The 18902-nt window shown below is 50.4% G+C and overlaps 1 protein-coding gene across 1 annotated transcript; it reads left to right on the top strand.

Annotated features, from left to right (window-relative positions):
* The first annotated feature begins 16127 nt into the window (after positions 1–16127).
* LOC131421188 (uncharacterized) lies at positions 16128–18882 on the top strand. Its single transcript, XM_058567910.1, has 2 exons — positions 16128–16138; positions 17829–18882. Exons 1-2 carry the CDS (start codon positions 16128–16130, stop codon positions 18880–18882), a joined length of 1065 nt encoding a protein of 354 aa, XP_058423893.1.
* Positions 18883–18902: the final 20 nt, after the last annotated feature.

The raw sequence follows: 18902 nt of genomic DNA, 5'->3' as shown, positions 1-18902 counted from the left end.
GTCCCGTATACAAAACAGAGGAAGACTGGCACAGATGTTAGCTCAGGGACAATCTTCCTCAAGCAAAAAGAAGAAGATTGGCAACAGATGTTAGCTCAAGGCCAATCTTCCTCACCAAAAAAAAAAAAAAAGTATACCCCCTGGAACCCTGATGGTGAAGGTAGCCAAATAGTGCTGGGACCTATTTCATATCTCAGAGTGCCCCTGATATCTGGAGGAAACTCCAAAAATTTGCCATTGGTCCTGAGACCAACCCCTCCCAGTTGGTGGAGATCTTTAAGGTCTTCAACACCCGAGATATGGCAGAAGAGGAAAAAGAAGAGAAGAAGAGGAAAAAGAAGAGAAGATGAAAAAGCAAGCAGCCTTGTTAGCAATGGCATTGCAGTCTGTCCCAGGTAACCCTGGAGGAAGAAAGAAATCGCCATGGATGAGTGCCCCTGGTTCCCAACGTGGGACCAAAAAACATGCCTGAAGGGCTTAGACCTGGTCAATGTGCCTACTGCAGGCAGGAGGGAGACTGGAAGAGGCAATGCCTGCACCGTCCCCAGAGAGGGAAGGGGCCAGACAAGTCCAATTCCTTCCAGCTATGCCTGACCAGAGAGGATGACTGACGAGGACAAGGGGCTCCCCGTTCAGCTCTTGAAGTCTCCTCCGAGGAGCCCTGGGTTACTTTAGATATTGCTGGAGAGGAAATCGAGTTCCTGCTCCATACAGGAGCCACATACTCTGTTTTTGTTACTGCCCAAGGGGCAATCTTCTGCCCGTCACAAGACATGCCAATGGTCAAGAGGCAAGGTGGTAGGAGAGAAAGGACTTTTTATTACAGCTTGCTAGCAAGAAGGAAGATGGCTGACTACTGTCCAAAAAAAAACATCTTCTAGAACAAAGATTACAGGCCAGGGGCTGGCCCAGTGGCATAGTGGTTAAGTTTGTGTGCTATGCTTTGGCAGCCCAGGGTTCGCAAGTTCAGATGTGGACCTACACACCACTCATCAGGCCATGCTGTGGCGGCATCCCACACACAAAAATAGAGGAAGATTGGCACAGATGTTAGCTCAGGGCCAATCTTCCTTACCAAAAAAAAAAAAAGATTATAGGCCAGTTATATAGGGGGCTGGTCTCTGGGTGGGGGAGGCATGTGGTCTCCAGGTGGGGGCATCCATCTGATCTCTGGGTGGAGGCAGACATCTTGTCTTAGTTCCTGATAGTATTTTATTTTACTGGATATGCATCAGAGACTGGAGCAATGCCCTATACCCAGATCTTTCAGTTGTCAGCGATGCTGCCTATCAGCAGACACTCTGCCTGTGGGGTCATGACATTCCTAAGGAACTCAAAAGAACAAAGTTATTGACTTATAGCAGCTGGGAGGGGCCATAAAATCCACAGAGCTTGTCTGGGTTAGTTAATCAGAGGCCATTCAAAGTTAGTAGTGTTTCTTTTCTATTGCAAAAGAATATATCTTCCCTCATATCAACCTTGTGTTGAGCCAGTATCAATTCCCCCCTTTTGTTGTTCAATCCCTCAATCTTGAGGGACATCCTGTTGTTCCATCTTATTGAACCAGTCTCTTCATAAGACAGTGATGCAGGTGGGCTCCCAATACTAGGCCTATATTGTGGAAGCAAGTAACCAGGTATTTGGTAAGACAAAAAGAAAAACAAAGTTAATGGTGGGAGAAAATTATAAAGCAGTTTCTGAGCCCAGGCAGCAGCCAGTCAAAAAGATTTCTAGGTGTCAGAGTCGAAGCAGCTCTTGCAATTTGAAATGTCTCTGATGATGTCATCAGGTATTCAGGTACCTTTTTGAGTGGCTTACATAGCAACAGACATGAATCTCTCTTAAGTTTATATCAAGTCCACCAGGTTCAGTTTGCAAGCCTTCAGGAAAAAGGGCAGGTTCAGTTCTCAGTGATTCCAAATGAAAATGATGGACAAAAGTTGAAAATGTTAGTTTGTAGACTTGTAGCCAGATATTTCAGGAGACTAGAAGAATTCAGGATCCAGTCCAGTTAACAGATATAATAAAAACCTCAAAGACAATTAACAGAACCAGCATTCAACATCCACAAATGTGTATTATACTTTCTATTGAAACATAACTTTTCTCTCTAAAATCACCCTCATTTTTTACCAAAGATAGCCGAATTAAGACTAACTGGTTTGCAAAATAAGTCTAGTTTCAATAAAATTTTATTCAATTCTTTACATAAGTACAGGAAGTATAGCAGTTGATTATATAGGCTCTTCTAAATCTGCTTTGCTGGAATTCTTGTTAGGAATCTCAGATTGAACTTTAAAGGCCTCTTGAGGCCAGGAAAGCCAAGCCAAGGACTTTGTCACAGACTTTGCCTATAACACCTACAGATGTGGGTGAATTTCTCTCTTCTTTTGAGGTTCCCCAAAGTATTGAGGTTCCAGGCACCTGCCAGGTAAGTGACCTTCCTTACTCATCTGGGTAAGATTGCTTGGAACTTCTGTAAACAAGTTATCAGGCCAATATTTCCAAGTGGCTTTATTCCAGAAAGTCAACCTTTATTCCTCAAAAGCTGACTTGTCATATCTGAGTCTGTATGTTTTTCTCAAATATGATATTCCAGTCAAAGCCTTTGTAATATAACCAATGTTTCCAATTGTGTCCTGTTATAAGGAGAACAGATTCTTATTGAACTTATGCAAATAACTATATTGCCATGAAAACAATACTCACTCACTAAGAGTTTCCAAATCCTGGAGGGATCAGGTAGGGGAAAAAAGATACATGTTTCAATTCTGTTTACAAAGTTATAATTTACCAAATTTTTACAAGTCATAGTTAGCTTAAGAGAAAAAGCTTTTTCTTAAATCTGAAAAAACCAAAACATTAAAAAAATCAGCAATATTTCAAACAAAAGTCATAAAAATTATAATCATCCTCATCAGTTCATTTAGTCCTGTGTAATCAAATCATCATCTTAATCATGAAATCAGTTTCTCCATTAGAGTTCTGTAATTTTTTTTTTACCCAGTTCAGTTTTATAATCTGAAAGTTTATCAGAAAACTGCACTCCAGAGTAAATGTCAGAGTCCTTTCCATGGATCTCTCTGAAGATGAAAACATTTGCAAAAGTGTCAGAGTAAAACAATAACTGTCTGTAAACAAGACCCCAAAATGGCAACTGACAAAGAAATTTGGTTAATTTTGTGACATACAACACTTTAAAATAATAACCAGATTTATGACTGATAACCAGGACAGATCAGAATTTTAGTAATGTTATACTATTTCAAAACACCTATATCAATAACAGTTACCCACATAATATCATCGGTCCCTATGAAACAATGCTTAGTTATCCATTCAATCAAAGTGACAACAGAAACAGTCAAGGGCAAACAGAGTTAAAACAGTCAAAAAAATCTTAATAGAGAGACCTCAGTCTTTTGAACATAGGCCTTAATCACGTATTAGAATGTTTAACTCTTAGAAACCTTAATTTTTAAGTAAAAACTAAGTAAGCAATTATAAACTTCTTTTTATATTAGCATTCTGTGGCTTGGAAAATTTATAAATACTTTTTATAATTTCTGGCAACATGTTACTTCATAGTACAATCTTTTAATAAAACACAAGACATGTTTACCAATAGACCCAAAACACCTTTTAGTTTTTCTGTAATGAGAGGCCAAAAGTAGATAAACTTAGATATGTTTAGCAACAATGTCTCGGTATTTTATTTTATTTGAAAATGACCCAGATACTCAACAAATTTTTATCATTTAACTTAATTTAGCAAAACTCTAAAGTTTTAAGTTACCAAAAAGGATTTGGAAGCTGTTTTTTTCAAGTATACAGACCATAAAACTTAATTATTGTACCCAAAAACTCTTACCCATTTTCATCTATCTAAATCATTTGTTTCCAAAAATTATGTTTAGATTACCCATAAAAATTTCATGAGATATTAGACAAAATTAGCTATCATTTAAAGCTATTATTTTGCTGACGAATTTGTAACAGGGATAACAAGAGCTTATTTGACTAGTAAACCTAGGCTGCATGTGGGCAGTATCCAAATACTGACAACTCTGAGGACATGCCCATTTCAATCAAACCAACAAACTTAAACCAGCTTTCATGTACCAAATATTAGTTTATATCATGTTAACTTGAAAGACATGTAAGTGCTTACTTTAAGCCAATTAAACAGAGCTCTTAACTTTGACCATACCATCTGGAGATAAAATATCACACATATGTAACATACATATAGACACACATACACAGAGTCTCCAAAGCTATTGTTTTAAAATCACTGTCATGAATCAGGTATGGTAATATAAAGCTCCCTAGTTATGAATCCAAATTTTATTTTAAGACTTTTTTACTATTTGTGGAGAAGACACTGAAGATGCTAGATTAGCAGTGTCCAGAGAGGCAAGGTGATAACCCTTTCTGAGATAAAGGAACTGGGTAGAATCTGAACTGCCTCCAGAGCTGCATTTCCAGTCTTCCAAGGATTTTTTTTTTTTTAAGGACAATTGCTCTTAATTTCTCAGAAATTAGGTTGTAACTGAAATGACATTATAGGTTGATCTACCTGTACAACTATATCATAAAGACACAGAGAAACCACTCAAGTTTTCTCCACGATGGATTTTCTGGGACATAACCCATCCAATTGAAAGTATTTCCAATTAGTTAAAATGCATCAGAGAGGTGAGTCTCCAGGGATGCTTGGGGTGTTCCCCACAGCAGTAGCGCTGGTGTCTGACTAACAGCGGGCCTAAGAAGGGTGCAGAGCCCAACTGTGGGCGTCAAGATAGTTATAAGATTTAGTCAAGTCCCACTCAGCCCAGGCACTCAGTCCCTGAGCCAGCACAAGTCAAGCCAGGGAGGCAAGAGGCAAAGGCCTGGAGTAGGCCAGGGGCCAGGGCTCCTAATGCCGGGGTTGAAAGTTAAGTCCCTGGCAAAAAGGTTTTCAAGTTTTTGATTTTACAGAAGGTCCAGATTCTGCTCAGGTCTAGCCTGAACTTAACCCCAACTTGGTGACAACAGAGGAGGTGACGAACGAGACAGACAAAGGGAAAGGGGTGATCAGGCCTCAACCTCATGGCCTCTTCCCAAGGATTATCAAGATAAGGATCACACAAACAACAGTTCCTGGCAGGACAGTTTACAGAACAAATTACAGATCTCCTGTCCCCATAACTGACTCAGTAGATGCCTAAAATACTCAACAGGTTCTTGACAGGAGACAAAACAGGGTCCTAGATTGTCAGTCAAATGACCCAGGGCCAACCTGGAATCACTCCAGGTGCCCAAACAGATTAACAGAAACCAGAACCACCAAGAGAGGGCATCTCACTTGGGGTCTCTGGGGTGATCAGGCTGGAAACCAGAGAAGAGCTCCCAGGGGTAGAGCCTTTGACTCTTTAAAGATTTCTTTGTTTCTCGGTTCAAAAGCTCAAAAGGAGCCCAAAGTGGCCACTGTAACTTTCCCGAGTTACCTTGCCAGCTGTTTACAGTTATCTCCATTTAAGGAGGCTTTTCCCAAGGTGGCCATAACAAATAAGGTAATTTCTAAAGAGAGTTTGTTATGATCACCAAGAAATTCAGTCCCCAAACAGCCAATTTTAAGTTATTTACTGACACAGACATGGACACAGACACAGAAAAATCAGACACCAGTGAACTAGGTCAGATTTAAGGTGTAAAGTCCTACAGCTGTTCTCACTCTGAGTGCGTGCCCAGACAGTCCTATTGGACCCCAGATGGCCCTGCTGTAAGTGGAAGGACCCCAGATGGAGGGGAAGGGAGTTCACAAGTGTCCTTGAGGCAACTTACCCTATTCCAGATTGAGCCTGTTGACTCTCCAGACGTAGCCATTTCTCTTCCTATCACAATCAGCATTAGGAGGCAGCCGGCGTCAGTATGGGAAAGCAGGAAGGGCAGTTCCCTGAGACAAAGAGAGCCTCAGCAGCCACTAGGGACTTAGCCAACAGATTGCCCGTCCGACGTTGGCTGGCCACAAGCAGGACTTAACATCCCATCTGGGCCACCAAATTGTTACTGCCCAAGGCAGGGGGTCTTCTGCCCACTGCAATACATGCCAATCATCAAGAGGCAAGGAGGTAGGAGAGAAAGGACTTTTTATTACAGCTTGCTAGCAAGAAAGAAGATGGCCGACTAATGTCTGAAAATAAATCATCTTCCAGAACAAAGACTACAGGCCAGTTATATAGGGGGCTGGTCTCTGGGTGGGGGAGGCATCTGGTCTCCAGGTGGGGGCAGACATCTGGTCTTAGTTCTTGATAGTTTTTTGTTTTATTGGATATGCATCAGAGACTGGAGCAATGCCCTATACCCAGATCTTTCAGTTGTCAGCGATGCTGCCTATCAGCAGACTCTCTGCCCGTGGGGTCATGACATTCCTAAGGAACTCAAAAGAACAAAGTTATTGACTTACAGCAGCTGGGAGGGGCCATAAAATCCACAGAGCATGTCTGGGTTAGTTAATCAGAGATCATTCAAAGTTACAATAGGGTTTCTTTTCTACAATATGGCTTCCCTCATGTCAACCTTGTGTTGAGCCAGTATCATCTTGACCACTAAAAAGGATACTCTATCCAAGAGGGAACATAATATAAAAAGGATGTCAGGAAAAGGAGAAACAAAGCATTTCCTAGAGGCTCTGACCTGTGAAATAGGTTCCCAAGTGTTAAACACTCCTTTTTATATGGGCCAGAGTGTCCAATTCCCTTGTTAGGGAGGGATCTGTTAGCAAAATTAGGAGCCACCATAAGTCTGCAGCAGGATAAATTAGAAATTCAGGTTCCTCGGAACAGAGAAGTCGAATTTATGGCACTTCTTCACGAGCCGACCAAACCGGCCGAGGATATTCCAGAAAACATTTTAGCTCAGGTTGATCCCAATGTTTGGGCACAAGGACAAGTGGGGCAAACTGTTAACACCCAGCCTGTTAGGGTGGACTTAAAGCAAAGTGACCACTGGCCTCGGGTAAAACAATACCCTCTAAAACCTGAAGCGTTAGCTGGGATCCTTCCTCCACTAAACAGGCTTTTGAGACAAAGATTAATAAGGCTTCGTAGATCTCCCTGCAACACCCCCATCCTGCCTGTTAAGAAACCCAGAACGAGGGGGAGAAGACCGGTTTGTACAAGACCTCAGAGCTATAAATGAGGCTGTCAGGGACATACACCTGGTGGTCCCAAAACCATGTACCCTCCTAGCAAACTTGCCTGGAGATAGTAAATATTACACCGTACTGGACCTAAAGGATGCCTTCTTCCGCATCCCTTCGGATCCTGAGTCTCAGGAATTATTCACTTTTGAATGCAAAGATTCTGAGACTCATCAAAAACAGCAATACTGTTGGACTGTGCTGCCACAAGGATTCAAAAATTCCCCAACCATTTTTGGAGAAGTCCTGGGGAAGGCCTTAAGAGATGTAAGATTGAGTTGTGGGGCTTTATTGCAATATGTAGATGACATCCTTACTGCAAGCCCTACAAAGGAGGACTGACAGGAACACGGTTGTGGTCCTGAACTTTCTAGCCAAAAGGGGTTATAAAGTCTCTAGAAAAAAGGCACAAATAGCTCAGGAAACTGTTAGGTATTTGGGGTTCATAGTTTCCTACGGCCAGCTTCAGCTTTCCCCGGGAAAGAAAACCAGCCGTTTATCAACTGGCTCCTCCAACCACCAGGAAATGACGACAAAGCTTTCTGGGAATGGCAGGTTTCTGCCACTTTTGGATTCCTAATTTTGGATTAATAGCAAAACCTCTATATGATAAGTTGCAAGGGCAAGAAATCGATCCCTTTGAGTGAGACAAGCAACGTGAACAGGCTCTACAAAGACTGAAGGAGCTTTTGATGAGTGCTCCTGCCCCGGGTTTCCCTGATTTAACTAAGCCTTTTAATTTGTATGTGCCTGGAAAAACAAGGAGTGGCCTTCGGAGTATTAACTCAAATGCTTGGACCGCTTAAGAGAGTGGTGGCCTACTTTTCAAGACAATTGGGTATGGTGTCCAGGGGCTGGCCACCTTGCCTGTGGGCTGTGGCAGCCACCTGCCTGTTAACTAGAGGCAGAAAAACTTACTAGAGGACAGTCTCGAACTGTGTGGACCCCACACCAGGTTTCGAGTGTTTTGGAAACAAGAGGACACCACTGGGTGACAAGTGGCAGAATGTTGCAGTATCAAGTGACACTGCTGGATACTCCTCAGCTACTCTTAAAGCCTTGCCAGGTCCTAAATCAGGCCACCTTGCTTCCTGTATCACAGGATCCTCGAGTGCAAGACTGTTCCCAGCTAGTGGATCAGGTGTATTCAAGCAGGGAAGACCTCCAGAGCGACACTTTGCAGAAGGCAGAGGAAGTGTGGTTTGTGGACGAAAGCAGTTCTGTTGTTAGTGGTCAGGCGGAGCAGGCTATGCCGTGGTTCCCCTCCATGCCACCACAGGAGCAAAGGTGCTCTCCCTAGGAACATCTGCACCAAAGGCAGAACTCATTGCCCTGACAAGGGCACTAGAATTGAGGAAAGATGTTAACTATCCATACTGATTCCAAATACGCCTTCAAAGTTATTCATGCTCACGGGGCCATTTGGAAGGAAAGAGGTCTACTGTCAGCCGACATTAAAGAAATTAAATATGGAATGGAAATTCTCAGGCTGCTTTTGGCAGTCAAGGAGCCAAAAGAAGTTGCCGTTGTACAAATTCACCCTCAAATACTGCCCAGAAGAAATAGAGATAGCTAAGAAAGCTGGCTTCCAAATGTCTCCTGTCTCAGGGGAGTGGATGAGGGACAGCACAGGAAAGGTCTAGTTGCCTAAAAATACAGCCTGGGTAATAAATTAAGTTCGCTCACAGTTCCACTCACTACGGGAGGGAAACTTTGTACAACTGGCTCCCAGGCATAGTGAGAACCCCAGGTTTAAAGGAGATAACAGACAAGCTAATGGAGCAACGAGTACACTGCCAACAAAATAATCCACACACCAGGCCCCCCAATACCTCCTCTGGGGAGAGCTGTACAGTCCAGGGCAGCCCTGCCGGGGGAAGATTGGCAGGTGGACTTTACAGTTATGCCAATCACTCCAGGAGGATTTAGGTATCTCCTAGTTTTTGTAGACACCTTTATTTGGTGGGTTGAGGCCTTCCCCTGCAGAACAGAAAAGGCAGGGGAGGTGATGAACGGAACTGATAAAAGAAAGCATCCTGAGGTTTGGACCGCCTAGGTCAGTCCAAAGTGACAATGGCCTGGCCTTCATATCAAGAGTAGTTGCCAGAGGTTCTCAAACAACAGGAATACAATGGAAACTGATGCGGCCTGGAGACCTCAGTCTTCAGCGAAAACTGAAGAACCAATCGCACCCTGAAGGTCACTGTGGCCAAACTCTGCCAAGAGGCACAGGACAACTGGCTGAAGCTCTTGCCCATTGCCCTGACCCACATCAAGACCGCTCCAAAAGGAAAGCTGAAACTAAGCCCTTTTGAAACGCTGTGTGGAAGGGCCTTTCTGGGTGATACAGGTTCAATAATGCACCCTGATAAAGAGATCAGGTCAGCTGTAAAGCACATAATTAACCTGGGGCAAGTACCTTCTCACCTTCATAAACATGTCAATCTGAATCTGCCTTCTACAGGAATAAAGCTTCATCCCTACCAGCCAGGGCATGGGCGGACTTGAAATCCTGGAAGTCTGGGTCCCCCCAGGACCAGCTTAAGCCCATTTGGACAGGACCTTACTTGATCTTATTAACCACTCACTCTTCTCTTACACTGCAAGGTGTGACCCCCTGGTTCCACCACACTCGAGGTAAATGAGCTCAAGAGCCAGAAACTCTCACCGTTCTCACCGACTCCTATTCCTGCGAGCCATGATCAGACTTGACATTCCTGCTCAGGAAGGGTGCCTAAGATCCAGAGATAAGTAATGCCCAAGTCTACAGGTTATATTATAGCTTGTATCCTTGTCCACCTAAGCTCACAAAGGGCATCAACACAGATCCCCTTGATTCCTTGGGAAACTAACGCAATAGTAAACCTTTCTAGAATCACAGTGAAAGGTAATGGATTGTCCCAATGCTGGATATGCCATAGGGACCAAAAGTGGATGGCCTGTCACTTATCCTATACAATCTCACCCAACACACTCCCAGGGAGAAAAGGGCCATTAGATTGATTCTGGCAGGAAGTGGATTAACAGTAGGGCTGGCTGTACCCTGGGAAGGATTCATACACCACGAAGTGACCCTAAGAAACCTAACTGAGTCTCTTTAGATACTGGCTAATAATACAAGAAAAGCACTCCAAAACTTACCAGCCTCCTTAGATTCACTAGCCATCGTGGTGCTGGACGACAGAACGGCCTTAGATTACTTCCTGGCTAAACAAGGAGGTGCATGTGCAGTGACTAATACTTCATGCTGCACATGGGTAAGTACTTCAGGGGAAGTTGGAGTGAAAATTAAGAAAATATTCAACCAAGCCACATGGTCAACAAGATATGGGATATCATGAAAAGGCCATTCCCTCTGCAACCTGGTTCTTGCCTTTAACAGGCCCCCTTGTACTTCTTCTGTTACTATTAATTTTTGGCCCATGCATCTTTAATATGTTGGTTAGATTTGTTAGTTCTAGATTGGAACAATTCAAATTACAAATGATGGTTCTGCGATGGTACCAACCATCACAGAACCCCTCAGATAGCCCTGAAACTTACCTTAGCCTGGCAGCTCGAGAGTTTACTCCTCTAACTCTCCTGAGAACGACCCCAATCAGCAGGAAGTAGTTATAGAAGACTGAACACCATCGTTTATTCCTCAAGAATGAGGAATAAAATATCTCAGGGGGGAATTTGTGACCAGAAACCAGGCAAGGAGAAGGTTAATGAAAATCTGATCCATAACTAAACATAATCTGACAAGGAGAAAACTAAATGTGCTGTTTTTCAGAAGTTGGTGTCCCCATTTTTGCAGAAGTTGCCATCTTACAGTAAAACTTACAGGGTTACAGCAGGACCCCTGCAAATTGCTCCAGCTCTAAGTGTCCAAAATTACCTTGGACCTGTTATGTGATGGCTTATTGCACCGAACTCGTTATGTAATGGCCTGCACATGCGCCCGGATCAGGCCCAGTTGTCACACAGTTGTAACATATCCTCTACACTCTGATGTATAAGATCTCCAACTGCACTAACCTCCAGGGGCACAGCTTTGGGAGCTGTCCCCCATGTTCTCCATTGCTTGTGCAAGCAATAAACCTTTTTATTCACCCACTTCAGCCTTGGTTGTGCTTTTTGGCTCTGCGCTCACCAAGAGACAGATCCATTGAGTTCTGTTACACCACCAATTGACTTAACACTTGTAACTCAGTTTCCCCAGCTGTCAACATGGACGACAACAGCTGAGGAATCTGAAGACTCCGGGCACTGGTCGTCAGTGGAGCAGAAGTGAAACTCCAAGTGCCAGCCAGCCACCTCAGGCCCGGCCCGGCGGCTAACTCACTCCTGATCCAGCTGCCAGGCTCCTCCAGTTCCTGCCCCACCCCCACCCCCACCCTGGCCTTGTCTCTTCAATCCCCCGGCCACAGGCCATAGCCCAAGCCCTTTCCGGTCCATTTCTTGCAGCACCCCCTGCTGGCCACATTGCCAGCCCCTTGTGACCCCTTCACGCCCTGCCCAGGCACTTCACTGGGCACTTCAACCTCGGCACTCACTGTGGAAAGGCTGAGAAGGCCACTCACCCTGGGCCTCAGGTGCCTCACCTGGACAAGATGACCTCTGACCCCATCCAGATCCGAGGCACAGGGGGTTGGACTGAGGGATGGGAGGCTCTCTCCAAAGCAGGGTCTGAGGCTTATCCTCTCCCATGGTTTGAGGACAGGAAGCTCTTGTCTTCTGTCAATTACTCATTCACTCATTCACTCATTACAGTGTGCACCTCCTTGTGCAGGCCCCATGTTAGGTTCTGGAATCCAGAAATACCAGATACCAGATACCACCCTGCCTTCCCTCAGCCTCCGCCTGGTTGGGGAGTATATTAACCATCTGTTACTGCATAACAAATTAACCTCAAATTTAGCAGCTTAAAACGCCAAACACTCTCTCATGATTTCTGAAGGTCAGGAATCTGGGAGGAGCTCAGCTGGCGGCTCTGGCCCAGGAGGCTGCCGTCAGCTGTCAGCAGGTGCTGCTCCCTCTGAAGGCTCCACGGGGCTGGAGGACTCCCTTCCAAGGTGACCTGCTCCCATGGCTGATGGCTGGAGGCCTCAGCGGACCTCTCCACAGGACTGCTTGAGTGTCCGCACAACATGGCATCTAACTTCCCCCAGAGATCACCTTCTCCCGTGATCTGAGAGAGAGCGGGGCGTGGTGGGGGGGGCAATGCCTTTTACAGCCCAGCCTCAGAGGCAACACGCTGCCATGTCCACTCTTGAAGGGGCTGGGGCCTCAGCGCAGAAGCAGCAGGAGGGCAGGGCCCGCGTGGGGTGAAGCACACGTTGACAGGATGCCCCGACAGCAGGCTCACCCTGACCCCCTGCTGGCACACAAAGATGCTCAGTAACACGCGGAGGGATGGACGATGGACAGAGGGAGTCAATGGGAGAAGCCTGCCTGCCACCTTCCATTTGGACAGCAAGGCCCCATGAGGGCCACCAGCTACGTGGCACAGAAGCCAAAAGTCAGGTACACAAGGGGGCGGAGGACGGGCCTGCAGTGGGGACTCCAGAGGGCAGAGCCCAAAGCAGCAGGCAGGCGGCAGAGGCGAGATGCTGGCTCCGGGAGAGAGGGGACCGTCTACCCGGCACCACTGCCCCAGGAAGATGCCGCCCAGCCGGCACTATCATGAGGCTGGACAGCAGGACAGGAGGAGAAGCCATGGGAGGGAGGAAGGAGGGACACCGATACAGCCAAGGCCCCTCCCACCCGGAGAGGTTCTGGACCGGGGAGGGGCGGGACACGACGGACGGACTCCGCCTCCAGAGTTCTGATAACAACCGCAGGGCTCCTGGATTCCAGGATGCGCAGGGCTTTCTCTCGCTCCCCGTCTCCGCCTGCCTCCGGCGCTCCCCGGGGGCCTGCCCGCCACGTCAGCGACCGTCAGGACTTTCTCGACAGGCCTCCGGGCTCAGCACACGTTGTTCTCTGCCCGCCGCCCCACCCTCTCCCGCCTGCTCCCCCCTCCCCTCCACTCACCCTGCCACTCCCACTGGGGCCCAGGTTGGGGCACACTGCCCCCCTCTGGCCGCGGCTCTCCAGTGCCTGCTCGCACTGATCTGATTGGAGGCCTGGGACAGCCTGCTCACCCAGCCGTCCCCCACCGTGACAGCGGGAGCCCCCAGAGGGCACAGGGGGCGGCTCACGCCTGGCCCTGGCGCCAGCCCAGGGCTGGCCCGGACAGTGGGCTCCATGAGGCCTGTGCGCCGCTCCGACGACTGAGTGAGCAGCAAGCGCACGCCATGTCCATGACACTTGGCTAAGTTCCTCCCGCCCGGCCCCTCTGTCCTGACCAGTTGGCCCGACCCAAGCTGGGGACCACCCCTCGGCCTTCCAGGTCCGAGGCACCCCCAGGCCGGCCCTCCTTGGCTCTATTTTTATACTGGAAGCATTTGCCGTGTGTCTATTTATACTGCTCCCATCTTGAGTTTCTGGTCAGCTCATCATCTGGCTGGAGCCTCTCTCCCCTGGGCCTCCTGGCCCACTGCAAGGCTAAGTGGTTCTGCATGGCACCAAGCATGCGGGAGGCCCACAGCTCACGTGGGGATGTAGCCCCAGCTGAACGAAGATGCAAGAACCCCACGCAGCATGGTGGCAACTTTGGGGTTGACTAAATTCAACTGAGAGAAGTGAGTTGCTCAAAGTCTACCCAACGGTAGGCTGAGGGGCCACCAGGACAATGGCTGGCTGTCCCCAAGGGGTCCCAGGCCCTCCACCGTCTGAGGCCCAGAGCAGGCTCACTCAGTGGAGAGGCCAAGTCACTCCCAGCGTGGACTGGACAAGAGGCCGGAGATACACTGGACAGCAGAGAGACCCAGCAGACAGCTGGTTCTCCTCAGCGCCAGGACGCACACCAACAGCCTGGTCCCCAGGCCCTTGTCACCAGGCCACCCACCTGTTCACTGCACGTCTTCAGCAGCCATTGGGGGACCTTCCAGGGCTGGGATTCCCCTCGAAGGCCTAGAAAGTTGAAGATGCCCTTAGGAAACCCTTCAGTACCTCCGTGGTCTAATTAAACCAACTCATCTTCTGTTTCCTGCAGAGGTGTCAACAGCCAAAGGCAGGGAGCCAGAGCACCTTGCTCTGGAAGAACAGCTGCAGGCCGGGTCTGCCCCGGCTCTGAGCCGGCTCCACGTGAGCTCCTTCACCGGCAACGGCCCCTAGAATCCTCCCAAACCCATTTTATAGACAGCCAACCCGAGGCAAAGAAGGCTCACAGGGTCACAAACCAGGAGGGTCCAAGTTGAGATTTAAAAGCAAAACTGTTTGAGTCAGAGCTTCCTAAACCTGTCCTGGGAGACAGTCTCAACCCGGGGAAGCCAAGGCCACCCGAGAACCCCCGAAGAGGCCAGTTTAAATGCCGGCTTTGCCCCACCTCCTCCCTGAGCCTGATTCCTTAGGTCTGGGGTGGGGCCTTGGAATCTGCATTTTTGCAGGATTCCACTCTCCGATCCCAGAGGTCTAGAGAAGAGAAACCTGTGGCCTGGACCACACGGCAAGACAGGCCAGAGCCTGGATCCCCTCACCCGGGCTGGGCTCCTCAGCTGCCTGCTCACCCCCTGCCGGGCTGGGAGAGTGACCCCCACTCTTGAGTCAAAACTGAAAGGGCAGCGGTCTGGCTCTGCACACACACTGCCCAGCCCAGGAGAGGCCTGCCCCATCCCAGCATCTCCAGGGTCCTGACCACAGCAACTGCGGCCCAGCACTGAGGAACTTTGTTTCTGATGTTTTTAATTCTAAAAATACATTTGAGAAAAATTTATAACCCAGAACCTCCACCACCCCTCACCTCTTCTTCACAGACCACATGTCCCTGGAGAAGTGTGACTCTGTCAGCCCCAACATTTATTGAGCACCTACTGTGTGCCGGGCCCTGTGTAGTGGTAGTAAAGAAGACAGAGAACGTCCCTGCCGCAGTGGAGAGAGGTGACAAACACAGAAACAAATGTCACTCTAGGAGCTGAAAGAGAGCATGGCATGGGGATGTGGTGGGGGCTTCCCTCACAGGGAAGGCCAGCCAAGCCCCTTTAGAGGAGGTGAGAATTGAGCAGGAACCTGATGGTCTGTGCAAAGCTGGGTGGGAGAGCTTCCTAGTTTGGGGAAGCAGCCAGTGCAAAGGCCCTGAGGTAGGAATGAGCTTGGGGCATGAGGCTGCAGCCAGGTCACCTTGGGCTCAGAGGCTCTGAGCTTGGGTTTTATTCCAAGTGAGAGGAGCCAGCTGACAGCCCTGTCCTCCCCACCAGTCTTTGCCCAGGAGTTTTGGGACCTGCTCAGGTAGCTCCCATGCTAGAACTATACAGCCCCTGGCACCCAGCACCCCCACCCTGCACTCTCCTCCTGCACAGCCTCATTCCCCAGGTCTACACAGCCGATGCTTGGCACACCCCACCCCACTCGCCCTGTGGTACCCTGAGCTCCAGCCCTGCTCTCTGGCCCACCCCAGGTCCAGGCAGCCTCCTGTCACTGAACTCAACAGATTCCAGGCTGGGGAGAATGGAGGCGACTTCCTTTTCCTCTTTACCTGCTGGTGTTTCTAATTTTCCCACACTGAACCTGCCTTGTGTAAGAAATTACAAATGCTGTACAAAATAAAAACTCCCCCACACACTTTTCAGAGGCCTGGCTTGATCGCTGATCCCCTGTGACACTCCCTACCCCCTTGCTGTCCTGTCCTCCAACTGCTCTGGCTTTGGGCCCCTCCTGCCCCTCCACGGCTGGGGTCTGAGAAGAGCCCTGCAGCGCGGCCTTCCCTGGGAGGGGGCGGGGCCTGGGGCTCTGCGGCTCAACACATGAGGAGTTTGAAAAAGCACATTCTGTGCTGTAATTCTATCCTCAGGAATCAGGAAATGAACTAGAACAACAGACTCAGACCCAACTGCTGATGTAATGATGCAGGCTCCAAGACATGGGCGTCACGTACGCATTTACTTGGCAATGACTTCTCCTTTCTGGTCTCTCCCCAGCTGCCGTGGGAGCCCCTGGAGGTCAGGGAGGTGGGTCCGCCTTGTCCCCACACCAGGCACATCCGAGCGAAGGATTCTTGGGCAGCAGGGAAATACACACCTCTTCAGGGAAAGGTGGTTTTTGGGAGAGATGTGGTTTTTCAGTTTCAAAACCCAGCTCCACACACGAGTGACCCCAGGCCCTCCCAGGGCCTGCCTTCACCCCTTCCTTACATCCCCCCCAAATGCTGACTCGAGCAGGCCCTGGCATGAACAGGACAGACTCTGGACCTGCCCTGGGGTGTTCCCGGTGGGAGGTCGCCCCCTGGCACCCACAGTCCCAGGGCTCTGTGGCAGACCACTGTGGGCAGACCCCACCCCTCCCCTGCTCCCCACATACTGGACCTTTGTCCCCAAACCCAAGCCCCAGCCTGAACACCAGCTCCACCCAAACCAGCCCCAACTAAAAGCTCTCCCTGCAGGATGCACAGCTAGAGGCCTCACATCTCACCTCCTCCCAGGCCCTGCAGGATCCCACTGCTGCCTCCATCAGCCCCCTCACCTGGATCCCTGCAGGGGCTGCCCAAACGGGGCCTCCTTCCAAGGGGCTTTCTGAAGCGCAAGGACTGAGAGCCTACTGTATCCCAGGCTGCCGGGCCCCTTCCAAAGACCCCTAGGGAGTCAGGGTTCATGCAACCTGCTCCAAGCACGACAGTAACCTAAAGGCACGTGCGTTCTCTTAAAAACAAAACAAAGCAGGTTGTCTTCGACTCCTCATCAATTGTTCCACAATAATTTACTGACTTACTGCCCTGTTGAGGTACTTTCCTCTCAAACCTCCAAAAGCAGAGACGGAAGCTGCAGGGGTTTGTCCTTCACCTCCTGAGGCTTCTGCAACCCAGGAACACCCTGCTCCTAGGAGTGAGTCACCTGGATGTGGGTTGTCCAGTTTAATCACGGTGGCCTCCGGGCGGCCTCCAGCCACCTGGTTATCCCCACAGTCAACTACTGCCACTCTTGGGGTCTGGGCTTGTCCTGGGGGTTCAACGCTACTGCTTTTCTGGCTCATGGGCCACACTCCCACCACCCCCACCTGCCTTGTTGAGGCACAAGCTGGGTCAGTGGCTGGCGATATTCAAACTCAGGCCTCCAGACTCCTAGTTCAGGGCCCACTAGCCATCACGAGCACTGGACTAGGAGTCAGCAGACCTGGGTTTGGGTCTCTGCTTAACGAATATTCTATTTCTATTCTAAGAAGAATAAAAGGAAACCACACATGAAGGTTGGATTCCCAGTGGCCTCTGATTCACCATGCTTCACTACCTACATGTGCCTGATGTATATGCCCTGGTACCAAAGACACATAATCTTTAAAACTTGTCTATGAGATACATATCCATTGTAATCCCCACCCTGATTTCAGAACCGGTAAAATGAGAATAAAAGACCCGTGTGATCTGGAACCCAGACGCGGCAAGGTATGGTCCTGACTGCAGGACAGTGAAGAAGGAAGTTGGGTTCGGGCCTGAGGGTGTATCTGACTCTCATTGCCAAGGAGAAAGCACGCGGCCAAACCCAGCCGCAACTGGACAAGCCGGACTTCACGAGGCGCTGGGGAAGGAGGGGAGGGGAAATCGCTGACCCAGACCCTCCCCCGGGACCAGGGAGGGGTCCCTGGCCACCGTCAATCTCAAGGACTCTGGGGGGGGCGGTGGACGCGACGGCTACTTACCCCCTCCTCCTCCTCCTCCTCCTCCTGCCGCCCAGCCACCCACGGTGACCGGGGCCGAGCGCGCTCCCACCTCTCCGCCTTCACTCACTGCCTCCCCTCCGTCTGACTCGCCCCGGCCCCCGGCCCCCGGCCCCCTCCCAGGCCGCGGCCCGGCGCCCGCCCCCTCCGGCCACACAGCGCCCCGGCCGCCGCCAAAGGACGCGCCCCGGTCTGGCCTGTGCCGCCCCGTCCAGGAACCTCTTCCGCTCCACAACCCTCCGCGGCTCCCGCGACCCCGCGGTCCTGCCCCGCCTCGGCCCCACGGCCCGCTTCGTTTTCAAGTTCGCTCCCCGCCGCCCGAAACGCCGGAGCGCTCAGACCCTGAGACCCCGCGCGGCGGGCCAGGCGGCCAGAAGCCCCAGAGGCCACCCAGGGTGGCGCGCAGGCGGGACGATCCAAGGCAGCCCGAGGAGTATGACAACTCGTCGTGTCCGAGCCTGCAGGCTTTGGGGGTCCCGGCGCTCCACGCCGTCCTCGCAGCAGTCCCCATTATACAGGCGAGGACGCTAAGGTTCGGCGGCGGAGTCGGGATCGGGACCCAGGTCCCAGGTCCCGGGCCCAGTCCAGAGCGAGCGCACCACCCCACCCGACCCCCTGCCCAGCTGGCCCGCATCCCGCACGCCGGGAGGCTCCGGGGCCGCGCAGGCCGTGGGGTCCCGGGCCCGGCCCCACCATCCCGCCCCGGCGCACACCCGGCTTCCTCTCCCTCCCGGGCGGCGCGGGCGGGCGCAAGAAGCACACTCTTTGTCTGCAGCGCCCCGCACCTCCCCCGCCCGCCAGCTCTGTTCCCCCCGCCCCCCACCCGTGCACGCCCAGCCAATGAGGAGCGGCGGCGGCACGCAGGCCCCGGGGTGTTGTCCGCGCCTCGCCCGCCCATTGGCTGCGCTCTGCGCCCCGCCCGAGCCCGGTCGGCCGGCCCGAGGGGCGGGGCGCGCGGCCCGAGGTGAGGAACCACCGGCGGCAGGCG

The sequence above is a fragment of the Diceros bicornis genome, chromosome 24 (assembly GCF_020826845.1).
Source record: "Diceros bicornis minor isolate mBicDic1 chromosome 24, mDicBic1.mat.cur, whole genome shotgun sequence".
Classification (NCBI taxonomy): Eukaryota; Metazoa; Chordata; class Mammalia; order Perissodactyla; family Rhinocerotidae; genus Diceros; species Diceros bicornis.
This window is presented reverse-complemented; position numbering and strand designations above follow the sequence as displayed.